Below are 17,836 nucleotides of genomic sequence, written 5' to 3'. Positions count from 1 at the left end.
TTTGTGAAGAACTGGGATTAGATCTTCTTTGAAGGTCTGATAGAACTCTGCACTAAACCCATCTGGTCCTGGGCTTTTTTTGGTTGGGAGACTATTAATGACTGCTTCTATTTCTTTGGGGGATATAGGGCTGTTTAGATCATTAACCTGATCTTGATTCAACTTTGGTACCTGGTATCTGTCTAGGAACTTCTCCATTTCATCCAGGTTCTCCAGTTTTGTTGAGTATAGCCTTTGGTAGAAGGATCTGATGGTGTTTTGGATGTCTTCAGGATCTGTTGTTATGTCTCCTTTTTCATTTCTGATTTTGTTAATTAGGATGCTTTCCCTGTGCCCTCTAGTGAGTCTGGCTAAGGGTTTATCTATCTTGTTGATTTTCTCAAAGAACCAGCTCCTTGATTGGTTGATTCTTTGAATAGTTCTTCTTGTTTCCACTTGGTTGATTTCGCCCCTGAGTTTGATTATTTCCTGCTGTCTACTCCTCTTGGGTGAATTTGCTTCCTTTTGTTCTAGTGCTTTTAGGTATGTTGTCAAGCTGCAAATGTGTGCTCTCTCTAGTTTCCTTTTGGAGGCACTCAGAGCTATGAGTTTTCCTCTTAGAAATGCTTTCATTGCGTCCCATAAGTTTGGGTGTGTTGTGGCTTCATTTTCATTGAACTCTAAAAAGTCCTTAATTTCTTTCTTTATTCCTTCCTTGACCAAGGTATCATTGAGAAGAGTGTTGTTCAGTTTCCACGTGAAGGTTGGCTTTCTATTATTTATTTTGTTATTGAAGATCAGCCTTAGTCCATGGTGATCTGATAGGATGCATGGGACAATTTCAATATTTTTTTATCTGTTGAGGCCTGTTTTGTGACCAATTATGTGGTCAATTTTGGAGAATGTACCATGAGGTGCTGAAAAGAAGGTATATCCTTTTGTTTTAGGATAGAATGTTCTGTAGATATCTGCCAGATCCATTTGATTCATAATTTCTGTTAGTTTCACTGTGTCCCTGTTTAGTTTCTGTTTCCATGATCTGTCCATTGGTGAAAGTGGTGTGTTGAAGTCTCCCACTATTATTGTATGAGGTGCAATGTGTGCTTTGAGATTTACTAAAGTTTCTTTAATGAATGTGGCTGCCTTTGTATTTGGAGCATAGATATTCAGGATTGATAGTTCCTCTTGGAAGATTTTACCTTTGATGAGTATGAAGTGTCCCTCTCTGTCTTTTTTAATGACTTTGGGTTGGAAGTCAATCTTATCAGATATTAGAATGGCTACTCCAGCTTGTTTCTTCATACCATTTGCTTGGAAAATTGTTTTCCAGCCTTTCATTCTGAGGTAGTGTCTATCTTTTTCTCTGAGATGAGTTTCCTGTAAGCAGCAAAATGTTGGGTCTTGTTTGTGTAGCCAGTTTGTTAGTCTATGTCTTTTTATCGGGGAGTTGAGTCCATTGATATTAAGAGATATTAAGGAAAAGTAATTGTTGTTTCCTGTTATTTTTGTTGTTAAAGTTGGCATTTTGTTCTTGTGGCTGTCTTCTTTTAGGTTTGTTGAGGGATTACCTTCTTGTTGTTTCTAGGGCGTGGTTCCTGTCCTTGTATTGGTTTTTTTCTGTTATTATCCTTTGAAGGGCTGGATTCGTGGAGAGATAATGTGTGAATTTGGTTTTGTCGTGGAATACTTTGGTTTCTCCATCTATGTTAATTGAGAGTTTGGCTGGGTATAGTAGCCTGGGCTGGAGTTTGTGTTCTTTTAGTGTCTGTATAACATCCGTCCAGGATCTTCTGGCTTTCATAGTCTCTGGTGAGAAATCTGGTGTAATTCTGATAGGCTTGCCTTTATATGTTACTTGGCCTTTTTCTCTTACTGCTTTTAGTATTCTATCTTTATTTAGAGCATTTGTTGTTCTGATTATTATGTGTCGGGAGGTATTTCTTTTCTGGTCCAGACTATTTGGAGTTCTGTAGGCTTCTTGTATGTTCATGGGCATCTCTTTCTTTAGATTTGGGAAGTTTTCTTCTATAATTTTGTTGAAGATGTTTGCTGGTCCTTTGAGTTGAAAATCTTCATTCTCATCCACTCCTATTATCCGTAGGTTTGCTCTTCTCATTGTGTCCTGTATTTCTTGGATGTTTTGAGTTAGGATCTTTTTGCATTTTACATTTTCCTTGATTGTTGTGCCGATGTTCTCTATGGAATCTTCTGCACCTGAGATTCTCTCTTCCATCTCTTGTATTCTGTTGCTGATGCTCGTATCTATGGTTCCAGATTTCTTTCCTAGGGTTTCTATCTCCAGTGTTGCCTCATTTTGGGTTTTCTTTATTGTGTCTACTTCCCTTTTTAGGTCTAGTATGGTTTTGTTCATTTCCATCATCTGTTTGGATGTGTTTTCCTGTTTTTCGGTAAGGACTTCTACCTGTTTGATTATGTTATCCTGTTTTTCTTTAAGAATTTGTAACTCTTTAGCAGTGTTCTCCTGCAATTCTTTAAGGGATTTTTGTGCTTCCTCTTTACTGTCTTCTACCTGTTTACCAGTGTTCCTTTGTATTTCTTTAAGTGTGTTATTAAAGTCCTTCTTGAAGTCCTCTACCATCATCAGGAGATATGCTTTTAGATCCGTGTCTAGCTTTTCCGGTGTGTTGGGGTGCCCTGACTGGGCGAAGTGGGAGTGTTGGGTTCTGATGATGGTGAGTGGTCTTGGTTTCTGTTAGTAAGATTATTACGTTTACCTTTCGCCATCTGGTAATCTCTGGGGTTAGTTGTTGTCGTTGTCACTGTTTAAAGATTGGAGCAGAAGCTGTGTTCCACTCACCAGCAGTCTCAAAATCCTGTGGCGGGGGTCCTGGGTAGCTGGCGAGTGTCAGCCGACCCTGCGCTCTAGCTACCCTGGTGCTTTTCTGACCGGAGAGGCTTGTGGCCCTATTCAGGCCGGATTTCTGCCTCCCCAACCAAAGCACGCATGATTGGACTGGAGCAGAATCTGTGTTCCACTCACCAGCAGTCTCAAAATCCTGTGGCGGGGGTCGTGGGTAGCTGGCAGGTGTCAGCCGACCCTGCGCTCTAGCTACCCCTGTGCTGTTCCGGCCGGAAGAGGCCTGTCAACAAGCCGCTTCTAACCTCCCAATAAAAGGCCTTCCTGTGCTCCAGTCATGGACCAGACTTAGAACTCTCGCCTATGTGGGAACCTCTCTCCCTCTGCTCTCTTCCCATATCTCCAGGGCTGAAAGTGCAGCTCCTATTCTGTTCGCAGCTCCTCTCCCATATCCAGAGTGGGATGTTAGAGACTGAGAACTGGGGGCTGCCCCTTGTCCACATCCCAACTGTGTGGGGTCAGTGGCTTCACACAGCCAGATGCCCACCCAGGGCTGTGTGGAAAGTGTCCGGCAGCCTTCCCGCATCCATCTGCCCAGAGCACAGAAACTCTGGCTGGACACAGGCTCTCTCCCTCTCCCCTCTTCCCCTACACCCACAGCCCTGCAAGGTCACATCAGAACATCACCTTCCCAAGTGGCCTTGAAGGACAGGGAACCACCTCCATGTGAAGGTAGGTAGGATTTCCTGAGCTGGAAGGAAGATTGTGAGCAAAGGCAAGGAGAGGAGAATGTGCGAAGTGAAGAGGGAGCCAATGAATATCAGAATAGGACCTAGACATAGGACCACCATCTCTGAGAGAGCTCTACAGGGGAGAAGTCTTAATGGGTTTAAACTGAGACCCACAAATGAGGTGGGAATGAGATCTCTGCCAACACTCTAAATGAACATGTGCTTTCGAAAAATGGTGCCATCCAGTGAGAACAGACTGTACCCTCCCTACCCTCCAATTTTATCCCTACCACTTTAATACTTGTGGGTCTTTAGACATTCACACACTCAGCCTAAAGACCAAGCTGTGAGAAGAGTAGACACTGTATTTCATATTTACATTATAGGGTTTATGTGAACAATATTTGTGTACAGTGAGCAGAAAAATAGCATGGTCTGCTTCCAGACAGTCATGAGAATATTGTGAAGCCCCCATCCCAAATGTGATTTTCATTCTGTAATTGCTACCATGTAAGAGTCGTGGAGACCAGGGAGTGCCTTTTTTTTTTCTGGACTAGGAACACAGAAATTATTTTTTTATAAAGTCATTTAATGAACAAGTGAGTATACATGTGGATAATACTCAGGACTCTCAACCTAAGCAATAAAATCAATCTCTCCAACTAAGCTGAAAGTGTGTCAACTGTTCCATGATTCTCCGGGTGTATGGGCTATGGGTTAGTTGCAGTCAGTTGGTATCATGGTAGAGAAGAAAGCCAGTAAATGTAGAGTCGTTGACGTTATCTGCATAGAGTCCATTATGGTCCCCATCCCCATACACCTGGAGCCAGACTTGGTCTCCCACCTCCAGATGGAGGAGCACAGAGCCAGAGGCCTGGTCCACATTCTTTTCCTGATACTGGTCGTAGGTGAAGAGAATGGCCTTGTCCTTCTTGAAGAGGCTCACCTTCACATCTTTCATGTATACCGTGATGTGGTAGGAGAAGTAGTAGAGTCCCGGAATGTTGCAGTAGAACTTGCCAGTGCTGCCGTCATAATGATTCTGTTGGTTGTAGAAGATCTTAGTAAAGCGAATGGGAACATTGGGAACAGTGACGCGGGTCTCCAGCCCCACGCTGAACGCCGAGCGATACACATAAGCGGCTTCTCCAGGCTCTCCTTTCCTGCCAGGGGTTCCGGGAAAGCCCCGTGGCCCTTCAGCTCCTGTCATTCCAACATCTCCTGTCTCACCCTTAGGACCAAGAAGACCTAGAAAGTGAGAAGAATTCTGTGAATGGCGGGAACAGAACTGCCCAGACTGTTTCCAGCAAGAGGCATTATTTCCGGAACCTCTACCCATAATCCATTTCACAGGACAAGGAAAGACGTCATCTCCACTTCCTCACTCTCCACGGCCTGGCAGGCTCCCATAAGTTCATCTCCAGCCTTAGTTTTCAAAGCCTTTATGGGGGAATTAAAAGATGAGTGAGCAGACTGATGATGGATATTTAGAACTCTCGAGCTAGATACTACATGCTTGTTCATTGTTCTCTGGTTGACATGTGAACGATTTGCTCTGGTAGAAGCTCGGAGTTGTCAGAAGTCAGTTGGGTCAGTAAATGTTCTGAATATGATTTATCCATTTATTCATTCATCTATTCATTCCTTCATCCCATGCCTTTCCATATGCCCCAAAGCACAGCAGATTTCCAGAAAGTAATCTCCTGTAAGTAGCCATATAGTCACCCTACCCTGCCAGCTGTTTGTGCACTGACCAACTGCTGTGTTGCCTTCTATCCCCTGTGTCCAGATGTCCTCCCTCATCTACCCTCTGGAAACCATCCTTTTGAGGCGTGGCTCAAGCCCTACCTCCTCAGATTATCCTCATTGTTAATCTGCATCCTCACTGAGTACACCCTATCTGTATCCTATGCCTTCAGCATCTGCACACATTCAGATGAGCATGTTGCATGTTGGAAGACATCTTCTCTTAGTAACCACTACCCAGAGTCTTGTCTGTTGTAAAAATTATTTAAATTCCAGCCCAGGGTTTCTACCCCACCTTTAGTTATTAAGTTCTCAGATGAGAGACACACTCACTGCCTTCATACTTACAACAAGCTTTATACAGCACAAGAGCTGGGCAGATACCTACCCTTTGTGCTATTAGCATCAACTTTCCTATTGATAACCCCGAGTTATTACTATGTTGCATCTGAGCTGCTCTTGGCTTCAGTTGGGCAGCCTTCAGGGCCATGCTCTCAACTCTTACCCCATGGCCACTTCCTTGCTCCTCTTTCACATTCTTCTTCTTCACCTCCTCTGAACCCGAGCCCGAGAAACCTAAACTCTACCTGTGTCTTTTCTGCCCAGCTATTGACCATTGGCATCTATATTTACCAATCAGAAATAACATGGGGGCAGGGTCACTCAGAGTCTTACATGCAGACTCTCTCACTTCTGGGGCACAGTCTTGAGGGGTCCCAAATTAGCATTAGAATATAAGCAACATTAGGGCAATCCATTACACTTGTCTTCTTGACTAAACTATGGTACTGAGTGCTTCAGAAATGCATGAAAAGTGCTTATGATTGCCAATAGATAGAGCAATAATTACGGAGAAAACAAGAATAGGATTATGTTGGTAGTATGGAAGGGGTAGACAGAGAGAAAGAGATGCAGATGGAGTGAAGTCATGGATACCTCAGTAGGTACCATCTAGTCCCACTCAAGGAGGACAGTGCAAGCTCCAAGATGCGTATGAACCATAAATAAATAAATAAATAAATAAATAAATAAATAAATAAATAAATAAATAAGGTTTAGCCTCTTGCTTGTGTCTGTGTCTAGGCCTTAATTAATCACTGGAATCACTTACCTGCAAAGACCCCCCCCCAAAATCAGGACTCTTCTACATACCTGCATCTCCTTTCTCTCCCTTCTCTCCAGGAGTGCCATCTCTGCCATCACGGCCTGGTGTGCCATTGTGGCCTGGATGTCCTGGGATGCCTGCCATCCAACCTGCACAAGTTCCCTTGGGTGGAGGGACCAAAGCAGGAGCTAGCTCTTCAGTTGTAGTAATGTCATCCTCGGCATGACTGGGCAAGATTAAGAGGAACAGGAGAGCTTGCAACAGTAGCATCCTGAGCCCTGAAATTGACAGGTGAATAGTCATGGGAAAGGCAGACTCACATGGCACATCCAATCAGGACCTGCATCATGTCCTATCCAGCTAAGTGGAATCCACTCCAAAGATCTGCATCTACATACTCGCCTCCCCCAGAGAGCCTCCAGTGGCTATCCAGTCCTCACTCTCCCAGGAAGTCTTCATCAGTGTCTTAGTTAGGGTTTTACTGCTATGAACAGACACCACGACCAAGGCAACTCTTTTTTTTTCTTTTAAACTTTATGTCCTTATTTATTTATTAAATCTAAGTACACTGTAGCTGTCTTCAGACACACCAGAAGAGGATGTCAGATTTCATTATGAATGGTTGTGAGCCACCATGTGGTTGCTGGGATTTGAATTCAGGACCTTTGTAAGAGTAGTCAGTGTTCTTAACCCTCTCTGAGCTAAGCCATCTCTCCAGCCCCCAAGGCAACTCTTTTTTTTTGGTTTTTTTTTTTTTTTCGAGACAGGGTTTCTCTGTATAGCCCTGGCTGTCCTGGAACTCACTTTGTAGACCAGGCTGGCCTCGAACTCAGAAATCCGCCTGCCTCTGCCTCCCGAGTGCTGGGATTAAAGGCGTGCACCACCACGCCCGGCCCAAGGCAACTCTTATTAAACAACTTATATAAACACTTATATATATAAACAACTTATATAAACACCATTTAATTGGGGCTGGCTTACAGGTTCAGAGGTTCAGCCCATTATCATAAAGATGGGAACATGGCAGCATCCAGGCAGGTATGGTGCAGGAAGAGCTGAGAATTCTACATCTTCTAAATGCTGCTAGTGGAATACTGGCTTCCAAGCAGGTAGGACTTGGGTATTAAAGCCCACACCCACAGTGACAACCCTACTCCAACAAGTCCATACTTACTCCAACAAGGCCACACCTCCTAATAGTGCCACTTCCTGGGCCACCACGAATATACAAACCATCACACTCAGACATCCTCCTCTGAAATCTGCAATGAGTAGCAAAATCTCCTGCAACCAGTCTCCTTTCAGCCTGAGAATTGTAAATCCACAGGTGGCAGGGATGGCCTGATTCCAGTCTCCCCCTCCTGAGTGCAGGACCACACACGCAGAATATCCCAGAATCCCGTCCTGGGTTCCTCTGCTTGTTCCACTCAAATCTAACCACCTCCCCACTCCCAGGCTCGCCTTTTCTCCCTCGTTTTCATATACACTTGTGAGCACTTGTGTGCATGCATTAACACACACACACACAGAAACTCTTTGGAGACTACAGGGGAAAAGCAACTCTAATTCCAAAGAATCTGTTTATTCTTTAAAATGGCAAAAATCACTTTTCACCTAAAGATCTTCTCCTGTGTTTCAGTCTTGTCATTTTCTAGCTTTTATGATCATTTTAAAATATGTGCATTGCCAGTCCATAGAGTGGATATGGCCAAGATATCTATAGTTCTTTTAAACTCGGTTTCTATTTTTTAGCTTATTTCTACTTCAAAATATTTTATAATCTGCAACAAGTGATATCATGTATTGATTTAAAAAGAATCAATCAATCAAAGCTGTTTTCAGGCAGGCAGCTTTTCTAAAAACGTATCTTTCTATTATGATATGTTCCCAGATATAAATTATTGGGCCCAGAAATCTAAACTTTTTGTCCTTTTGGGTTTTTGAGGCAAGGTTTCTCTGTTGTAGCCTTGACTGCTCTGGAACTTGCTCTGCAGTCCTGGCTGACCTAGAACTCAGAGATACACTTGTCTCTGTCTCCCAAGTGGAGGAATTAAAGGCATATGCCACTATGCCCTAATTAACCTTTTTGTAAAAAAAAGACTTATTTTGTTTTTAATTTATGTGTGTATGAATGATGCTGTGTGTGCGATTGTGTGTGTGAGAGAGAGAAAGTGTGTGTGTGTGTGTGTGTGTGTGTGTGTGTGTGTGTGTGTGTGTGTGCCCAAGGAGGCCTGAAGAGGATTTCCTGGAACTGGAGTTATGGATCGTTGTGAGGCACCATATGGGTACTAGGACCCAAACCTGAGTCCTCTGGAAAAGCAACAAGTGCAAGGTCTTAATCGTGAGCTGTTTCTCCAACCCACCTAAATGTTTTTAAGTCTTTTAAAAAGATTTAATTTTATTTTCATTCGTGTGTGTGTGTGTGTATGTGTGTGTGTGTACAGGCTCCTGTGTACAGGAGCCTAAGGAAACCCGAAGAGGATGACAAATCCTCTAGAGCTGAAGCACCAGTCAGTTGTGAGCTGCCCACTTTCAGTGCTGGGAACCGAACTCAGATCCTCTGGAAGAGTAACATGCTCTCTAAACTGCTGAGCTCTCTCTCAGCCTCTCTTTAAAATCATTTAACATACATACCAACATTACAAGAAACGATGCTGTCACCCAAAAGAACATGAGTGTATGCACACAAAGACCTATCTCGGGCTGAGGGTGTCACTCTGTAGCAGGGCACTGCCCTCGCATATGCAAGGACCTGGGTTCCTTCCTCAGCACAGCAAAGAAAAAATAAGCAGGCCTAGCTGAATTACTCTTGCCAGCTTTGGGTGGTCTCAGTTTTAAAAAGTGAACTACTAGCCAAGCAGGATGACACAAGCCTTTAATCCCAGCATTTGGGAGGCAGAGGCAAGTGTATCTTTGTGAGTTTGAAACCAGCCTGGTCTGCATAGTGACTTCCAGGACAGTCAGAGTGATATGGATTTTCTGTCTCAAAAACCAAAAACCAAAACAAAAGCAAAAGAAAACATCTGTCTTAACTGTTAAATTTAGTGAGCAAAATAAATGCTCTTCATTCTCCGGTCGTTTCTAAGACCCTCGTTAAGGACCTGTCAGTTCATTTACTGGGGTCACAAAGTTTCTTCTGCATTGTTGTGCCTTAGATATGTTTTGATTTGGGGATCTTTGCAGGGAGCACTATTTTGAGAATGAGTTTCATGGAATCCAGTCAAGCCTCAAAGACTCGATCACTGGATTTAAGATGACCTTGAAGTCATGATGGCCTCATTCTAGCTCTCAAGTGTTCGGATTACAAAAAAAAAAAAAAAAAAAAAAAAAAAAAGCCACCACTACATAGGCTTTTCTTTTTAAGTTTTATCCTTTTTAATATAGAGCCTTTGTCTATGGCCCAAATTGGCCTCACCTCAGGGTACTCCTCGTGCGTTGGCCTCCCTGATGTGGGATTACTTGGGTGCACCAGGGGCCCAGCTCCTGTAACGTTTGGCTGGTTTTATGTGGAGGTTCTTGTCCTCTGCACCCACAGTGCTGAGACTCAAACCCAGGGCCTCTCTACTCATCTCTTCTAGGCAACTGCTCTGCCACTGAGCTACATCCCGTCCCTTATTAACATCTCTGCCGGCGATTGTGTGAGCGTGTGTCACCATTTTGTCTTCTTACGTCACACTGCTGTGACTTGCCCTCTAGGTGCAGATCATCCTTCTGTCTGTCTGTCCTCATTCCCAGGTGTACAGGGAGTCTGTCATTTATTTGCTTAGTTTTGTTGACATTTTCCTTGATTCCAAGCAATAAACAGCTCTTATTCTTGGAAGGATTTGGTAATGCCCTGTGGGTTTTTTTTTTTTCACTCTCTCTCTATAATATCACTCTTTACTGTACCTGTGACTTTCTTTTAATGGTGCTATAAACTGTGGGGTAAGATCATTTTAAATGCCTTTGATTAAATTCAGCCTTGCACTCCCTGTTGCCTTGGAGCATCATTCTTTAAATACCCAATTCTAGTTTGACCGTACACAAATTGGAACTGGCAGGTGTGGGGAGGAGTGAGCCAGAAACAACGGCCCCAGTGTTGCTCTTGGAGAGCAAGAGTCTGCCCCAGATTGGCTCATAATGTCTGTGAGTGCCTCTGTCGCCATCTACTGAATCTGGAGTGATCAAAAACCCAGTCTCAGAAACTGCTACAAACAATATGTACTCACTAATAAGTGGATATTAGCCCAGAAACTTGGGATACCCAAGATATAAGATACAATTTGCTAAACACATGAAATTCAAGAAGAACGAAGACCAAAGTGTGGACACTTTGCCCCTTCTTAGAAATGGGAACAAAACACCCATGGAAGGAGTTACAGAGACAAAATTTGGAGCTGTGACGAAAGGATGGACCATCTAGTGATTGCCATATGCAGGGATCCATCCCATAATCAGCTTCCAAACGCTGACACCATTGCATACACTAGCAAGATTTTGCTGAAAGGACCCAGATAAAGCTGTCTCTTGTGAGACTATGCCGGGGCCTAGCAAACACAGAAGTGGATGATCACAGTCAGCTATTGGATAGATCACACGGCCCCCAATGGAGGAGCTAGAGAAATTACCCAAGGAGCTAAAAGGAACTGCAACCCTATAGGTGGATCAACAATATGAACTAACCAGTACCCCAGAGCTCTTGTCTCTAGCTGCATATGTATCAAAAGATGGCCTAGTCGGCCATCACTGCAAAGAGAGGCCCATTGGACTTGCAAACTTTATATGCCCCAGTACAGGGGAACCCCAGGGCCAAAAAGGGAGAGTAGGTGGGTAGGGGATTGGGGGGGTGGGTATGGGGGACTTTTGGGATAGCATTGAAAATGTAAACGAGGAAAATACCTAATAAAAAAATAAATTAAAAAAAAAAAGAAAGAAAATGAAGCAGAGCATAGGTCTGTCTCTTCCCCAGAGGAAAAGGCAGGGTAGAGAAGACCAGAGGAATGTCCCCAAATGCTCCTCTTGCAATGACAAAGAAGGCTTGCCCTGGAACTTTCTTATTACAGTTAGTCAGTCAGTCAGTCAGTCAGTTATTGGTTGGTTGGTTGGTTGGTTGGTTAATGTGTGTGTGTGTGTGTGTGTGTGTGTGTGTGTGTGTGTGTGTGTGTGTGATGTGTGTGTATGTGTGTGTGTACCCACAGAAGTCAGAGAACACCTTGTGGGAGTCAGTTCTCTCCTTCTACCAACTGGGTCCTGGGCAATGAACTCAGGCCATTAGGTTCAGCATCTTTACTCACTGAGTCATCTTGCCTGCCATTGCTCTGAGACTTTTAAGATTGTGTCTGTCTTATGTCAACGCTGCCCTTCTTACAGCTCCAGCAATCATATTCCTGAAAACTTCAACTCAAGAATCTAAGAAGCACCAATCTTTTCCATGGGGAAATAAGAAAGACACCAAAATGCTTGAAATAATGGAGGCAGGTAAGGAGGGCCCCAAAGACAAAGGGTAGCTCAAAACCTATCCCTAATGCCAGGGAGGAAGTTAGAGACAGAACTCTAGAGTTTTCTGGTCTCTCTCTCTCTACTGAAAAACCAATAATCTTTCTCATCTAAAAACACATTCTTCCCCCACACCTCCATGTTCTTAATGCTTTTCTCTACTTACAGGTATGATTGTTCTGGGATTCCCCGAGTGTCATGGGACTGAAGTACTAAACGCTGCACACCCTTAGCTGTTCTTTTTAAAGATTTATTTTTATTTTTTAATTATTTGAATATTCATGGGGGTATACACCTATGTACAGGTACCCACGGAAGGCAGAAGGCATTGGATCCCTTGGAACTAAGTTACAGACAGTTGCGAACCAGGTTCTTTGTGAAATTTCCTCTGCACATACTGTTAGCTGCGGAGCTCTCTCTCCAGCCTTTGGCTGATGAGGACAGATCCTCACTGAAGGCTTCTCTTTCACCGAGTTCTGGATGTAAAGTCAGCTCTGGATACCCATGAAGCACAACACAGAATGCCTCTTTTTAAAAAAAAAATTCAACATTGTTTCTGTTCTTTATGTAGACAAAGCAAATGTTGCGCTCTGACTTTGAAAGACTTCTGTTTCTATAGGGAAACGCTACTGAATGGAACCAAGTGCAAGAGATGAATCTACAGCTAGAGCATGTTACAAAAGAAACATTGTAGATAGGTGTTGGAGGTAGACAGCAAGGATCCAGTATAATGCTTTGCATTTGGAAAGCCTTTGTTCCACCATCTCACTGAATGACCACAGCCGTTTTGGAGACAATGGGGAGGGGGGCTAGGGGGTTACTCAAAAAGATGCATGCTCTGGTACAATCAGTTCTCGCCCTTTATGTGTTTGTTGGAAGACTAAGCGACAGAATCCACAAATCATGCCTAGTGGGGTGTCTGGAGTAAGCCGGTGAGCAATGGCCGTCACTTAGGACTGCTCTGACTTAGGGGTGAGGAACTGGGACTGCTGGGTGCTTGAGTGATAATCTAGATCCAACAGAACACGTGGAAGTAGAGGCCTGGCTGGATAACCTCTGGCACAGCCGGGGAAGAGAAACATACTACAGTCTTTCACATACCCTGCTTTTGAGTACCCTTCCCCATGGGGAGAGGGTGAGAGACCAGAAGACTGTCAATCCAATGGCCTGGCTTGCCAGCCCCCTCCTCATTCTGCCCCCATTTGCCTCCCTGGCTTTATGCTCTTTGCCTAGAAATGTGATTTCACAATAATATCATAAGACCGGTTGGCAGAAAGTGTGGAGTAATTTACAAACTTACAAAATACCGTACACGTTCGTGAGAGAAGGAAAGCAAACAAATATTAATGTATCACCCACTGTGGACAGCTGCTGGGTTTCACTTCACCCACACAGCCTCAAGGGGAGACCAACAGCTGAGACATCTGGGAGCGGGAAAGGTTTGGTCATTTCTGCCAAAATAAGAAGCAACCAGGTAGGACCAGGAGTGGTGGTGCACACCTTTAATCCCAGCACTCGAAAGGCAGAGGCAGGCTGATCGATGTGAGTTTGAGGCTAGCCTGGTCGGTAGAGAGGAGTCCAGGACAGCCAGAGCTCTGCTACTTGTTATACAGAGAAACCCTGTCTCAAAATGTTTTAAAAAATGAACATGTCATCCAATGACCCACTGGCCTTCCTAGCAAACCACACATGAGTTATGCAGAGGGATGGCTGCATGTTTCAGGACAGTATAGTGAAGGAGGTGTGAAATTCCTCTTTGACCTGCTGGCATTTTAGCACCAACATCCAGAATCTTGTGAAATTCAAGACTGGAGTTTCCTCTGGGACTGGCAGAGATTAGGCTACAAGGAGAGAGAGAAGAGGTCAACACCCCCAGCCAGTAAAGACCACAAAGCACAGAGAAATGCCAGAGCCAAAAGCAACTCCAGGACCTCCCATCCTTGCTTGTAGAAGCAGAAAGACTGAGTGTATTTCCTACATCCTCATAGAAGCGCTCTGTGTGCTGGAAGCCTGGACTGTTGGTTGTTTTCACCTTCATGAGACTCCAAGGAGGGGATGTGACGGCGCAAGAGGAGAGGAAGTTGACAAAGTAGGAAGATGTGCCTCAAGAGACTTCCAGCTTACAAACCAGCCTGGCCTCTAAGATTAGCCTCAGAGCTTGGGCCCAGCATCCTAACCTGCTCAATGGGGTCCTGTAAGATGAGGAACTGGAGAACATGTCTGACATGTGACAATTCTGCAGAATAGCATTTGCATAAGAGATTTCATTTGTTTTTTGTTTTATGAGACAGGGACACACACACAAAAGGACTGACAGACAGACAGGTAGAGAAAGGGACTCCTGACTGCCCTGGAACTCTTTGTAGACCAGGGTGGCCTTGAACTCATAGAGATCCACCTGCCTCTGCCTCCTGAGTGCTAAGTTTAAAGGTGTGCATCAGCACAAAGTACTTTTAGGTTTTACCTCATTTAGCCTGTGTTTAGCCCTGCTTCTCACTGCAATAAACAGGAGATGCTGAGACATGAAGAAGCCAAGATGCTATTCTTTTTTTCCTTTTTAAGATTTATTTATTTTAGATATGTGAGTACACTGTCGCCATCTTCAGACACATCAGAAAAGGACATCAGGTCCCATTACAGATGGTTGTGAGCCACTGGGTGGTTGCTGGGAATTGAACTCAGGACCTCTGGAAGAGCAGTCAGTGCTCTTAACCACTGAGCCATCTCTCCAGCCCCAGAAGTAGCCATTCTTAAGGATCAAAGTGGTACCTGAGGGTAGAGCTCAGTGGAGGGGCATTTGCCCAATGTGTATGAAGCCCTAAGCTCAAACCTCAGAAGCACACAATAAACAAGCAAAAACATATAAAAGTTAAGTTAATATTCGCAATTTCACAATGGCACAACCCAATCATAAATGGCTGTGCCAGGAGCTCAGACACCTCTGTCTAGCTCCTAAGATTATCTGGAAGGTGTCACTCAGCCTTTGGAAAGGCGTTAGCATTCTCATGTCCGGTATGTATGTGTGCACACACTTGTACACTCTCAAAAAACTGGCAAAGTAGAGCATCCTTCCATGAAGCTTGTAGGGCGAGCTCCTGATTGAAGCCTTTGCTTTCCAAAAGATAGCGCCTCCTAACTTTAGCAGAGCCACATGGGGACTACTGGTCCTCTGAGTTGACAAGCAGCTGGAATGTTTGTCTCTGTAACCTCCTTGGAAAATGACAAAAATGAGGGCTAAGGAGAACGCACTTCCTGGGCAAGGATGACAGCCTGAGATCAATCCCTGGATCTCCCATGAAAAGCAAGATGTGGTGATGATCACAGTCTCCTGAGGCTGACGGTGGGTGAACGAGCAGAAGAAACAAGAGAGGAGGAGAAGGACGACTCCCAAAAGTTACCCTCTCACCTCCATGTGCCTGCCATAGAATGAGCGTGTCTGCACACTCTTGTGTGTGCTTGCACATTCTCTCTCGAGAAAGCACTAATCAACACACACACACACACACACACACACACACACGCACGCACTCACGCACGCACACACGTGCACAAATAAAATTTTAAGTGCTTGGGAGATGGCTGTGTTGATTAGTGCTTTCTGCAGATGCACGAGGACCTGAATTTAGATCCCTAGAATTCATGTCAAAAGCTGTCACCTTTAACCCTGACCCTGGGGTAGGGGATGACAGAGTCAAGAATATCCCCAGAGATCAATGACCTCAGTCTGGCCTTCTTCATCACGCTCCAGGTTCTGAGAGAGACCTTGTCTCAAAAAAAATAAGGCAGAGATTAAGAAAGACACCTCATATGGAGAGACCCCTCTGGCTTCCACATACACATGCACACAGGTTCACCCACACAAGGCTAGAAGTTAGCCCTGTGCCTTGTAAGATTCCTCGAGACACAGGAAGAGAGGCATCAAGGATTTCTCACTAAGCCTTGGGAACCAAACTGCTCTAAGAACCAAGATGCACTCTCACGCCCCTCTGGCCTGCGCCACCTACCCTCTTGTTCACAGAATGACTCTGATCAAACTCACTGCCGTCCTTTTGAATGGCATCACAGGGGGGAGTGAGGTGGCTCTACTCTTGTGAGGCTTGATTCAAAACCCATTCTCAGCATGCACTTGCTCCCTGCACTTGGGAGCCAGTGAGGCAGGTGGATCCCTGTGAGTTCAGTGATGGCCTGGTCTTTTCCGATGCTGTGTTCATGGAGCAAGAATTAGGTTTAACAAAGACAAAGCAGGTGCAGTGCCTCTGTCAGAAAATATCTTTCAAAAGGAGGCTTTCTGTCCAGATTGCCACTATTTTCCAGGTTCTCACCACTTTGTGTCACCCAATCCCCTAAAATGTCTCTATGCAGACAGATGTCCCCAACTCCTCAGACCACACCCATGTTTTCACTCACAGCCCTGACAAAGTGTTCTATAGCGCATGCTCCATGCATACCTGCTCAGTAGAACTAAGTGATAGGGATGGATCCTACAGTCTGACCTCAACTGGACTTCCTCGGGCTGCCCTCTCTGCCTGCTTCTCCTGTCACTGTAACTCATAAAGCCGAGAAGTAACAGATCCCACTTTCCAACAGAGTCTCATCTGTGGATCGACCTCCTACCTCACTAACTGCAGGTTCTTTTAGCAGTGGGCATCCCTCCGTCAAATGAACAGGGCAAACTTTGGGTTAGGCTCAAGCATGTGGACCAAAAGGTTGTTGTTTCTTTCTTAGAGCTTTGAAGAATTAAAGAAAAGCCCCAAAGCTTATCTGTCCCAACCATGTTTCCATGGTCTGAGTTTTCTCAACATCTATCCTCACACTGCTACAGAGAGCAAAATCTGAACACAGCCCAAGTGGGATTCTGCATTCATACCCAGCCAGCTGGGAATATAGAATTGTTCTTACCTTTTGGTGTCATCAGATCCACTGACAATCGTACAGACAGAAATGAGGAGAAAGTGGCCAGGTCTCATGAGGCTGGTACTCATGGGGACAAGCAGACCCCAGCTCACCATTGGCCAACCCAGTCACGGCCAATAGCCAATGAGTGAGTTCCTTGCTCCTGGCAGCTGCCTTAAGACTCCTCCTTAGGGAACCTGGTTTAATCCAGCTTGGGTCTGGGAAGCCAAGTAGAGCTTCTGTCAAGCCATCCTGTTCCCAGGCTTTGGCCATTCTCTACCAGAGCAAGAGATGGGGCAAGGGTAAGGACAATAATTCAGCATGTTTCTGAATGCAATGAAAAATATCCTCAAGTAAAATGATTGTTCAGGGGTCAGGAGCCCTCCCTTTCCCATAAGTTTGTCCTGGAGAGTCAACAACAGTAATTGTCACACGATACTCCCACTCTTTCTTTGTAACTAAATGTGAAGCTGTGTGGTTCAGGCATTAATATTTCAGTAAGAATGAAGAGGGGCTGTACTAGAATAAAAAATAGATGGGCTGCAGGCATGGCTCAAGTGGTTAAGAGCACTGGCTGTTCTTCCAGAGGTCCTGAGTTCAATTCCCAGCATCCACAGTAATTCTATGGAATCTGCTGCCTTCTTCTGGTGTGCAAATATGCATGCAGCCAAAATACCCAGATACATAAACAAATCTTTAAGCAAGAGAAGGTGTCCTCCACTTGCTAGACAGGATCCCATACTGAGGAAAGACCATGTAGATGAATTCTGAGGGCTGTTGTACAGGAAAGTTCCTGGTGTGGTGTGAAGCAAGTTCAGGGCTCCAAATTCTAAAATCTATGGTCCCTACATAATTCAAGCCCAGTGTCACAGAACACTTACCTTGACATTGAAGAACCATGTTCTAAGATTTTTCTGGGTAAGTTTCAAGCTAATTTTTTTTAAAAAGATTTATTTATTTTTATTATATGTAAGTACACTGCAGCTGTCTTCAGACACTCCAGAAGAGGGCGCCAGATCTCGTTACGGATGGTTGTGAGCCACCATGTGGTTGCTGGGATTTGAACCTCGGACCTTTGGAAGAGCAGTC

At 44.6% G+C, this 17,836-nt stretch overlaps 1 protein-coding gene across 1 annotated transcript; it reads right to left on the bottom strand.

The window, feature by feature from the left end:
* Positions 1 to 3,997: 3,997 nt before the first annotated feature.
* Adipoq (adiponectin, C1Q and collagen domain containing) lies at positions 3,998 to 16,829 on the bottom strand. The gene is made up of 3 exons (XM_021185459.2): positions 16,754 to 16,829; positions 6,427 to 6,657; positions 3,998 to 4,776 (listed from the first exon to the last, which is right to left on the bottom strand). The coding sequence occupies exons 1-3, from the start codon at positions 16,764 to 16,766 to the stop codon at positions 4,256 to 4,258; spliced, it is 765 nt and encodes a 254-aa protein (XP_021041118.1). The 5' UTR covers positions 16,767 to 16,829; the 3' UTR covers positions 3,998 to 4,255.
* Positions 16,830 to 17,836: the final 1,007 nt, after the last annotated feature.

The sequence above is a fragment of the Mus caroli genome, unplaced genomic scaffold (genome assembly GCF_978045245.1).
Source record: "Mus caroli unplaced genomic scaffold, Mus_caroli_1 scaffold_17, whole genome shotgun sequence".
Taxonomy (NCBI): Eukaryota; Metazoa; Chordata; class Mammalia; order Rodentia; family Muridae; genus Mus; species Mus caroli.
This window is presented reverse-complemented; position numbering and strand designations above follow the sequence as displayed.

Excerpts from the sequence above, each read along its gene's own strand:
- Adipoq (XM_021185459.2), bottom strand. Across the intron at positions 4,777-6,426 it reads GGGAGAGAAAGGAGATGCAG|GTCTTCTTGGTCCTAAGGGT; the intron begins GTATGTAGAAGA and ends CTCACTTTCTAG.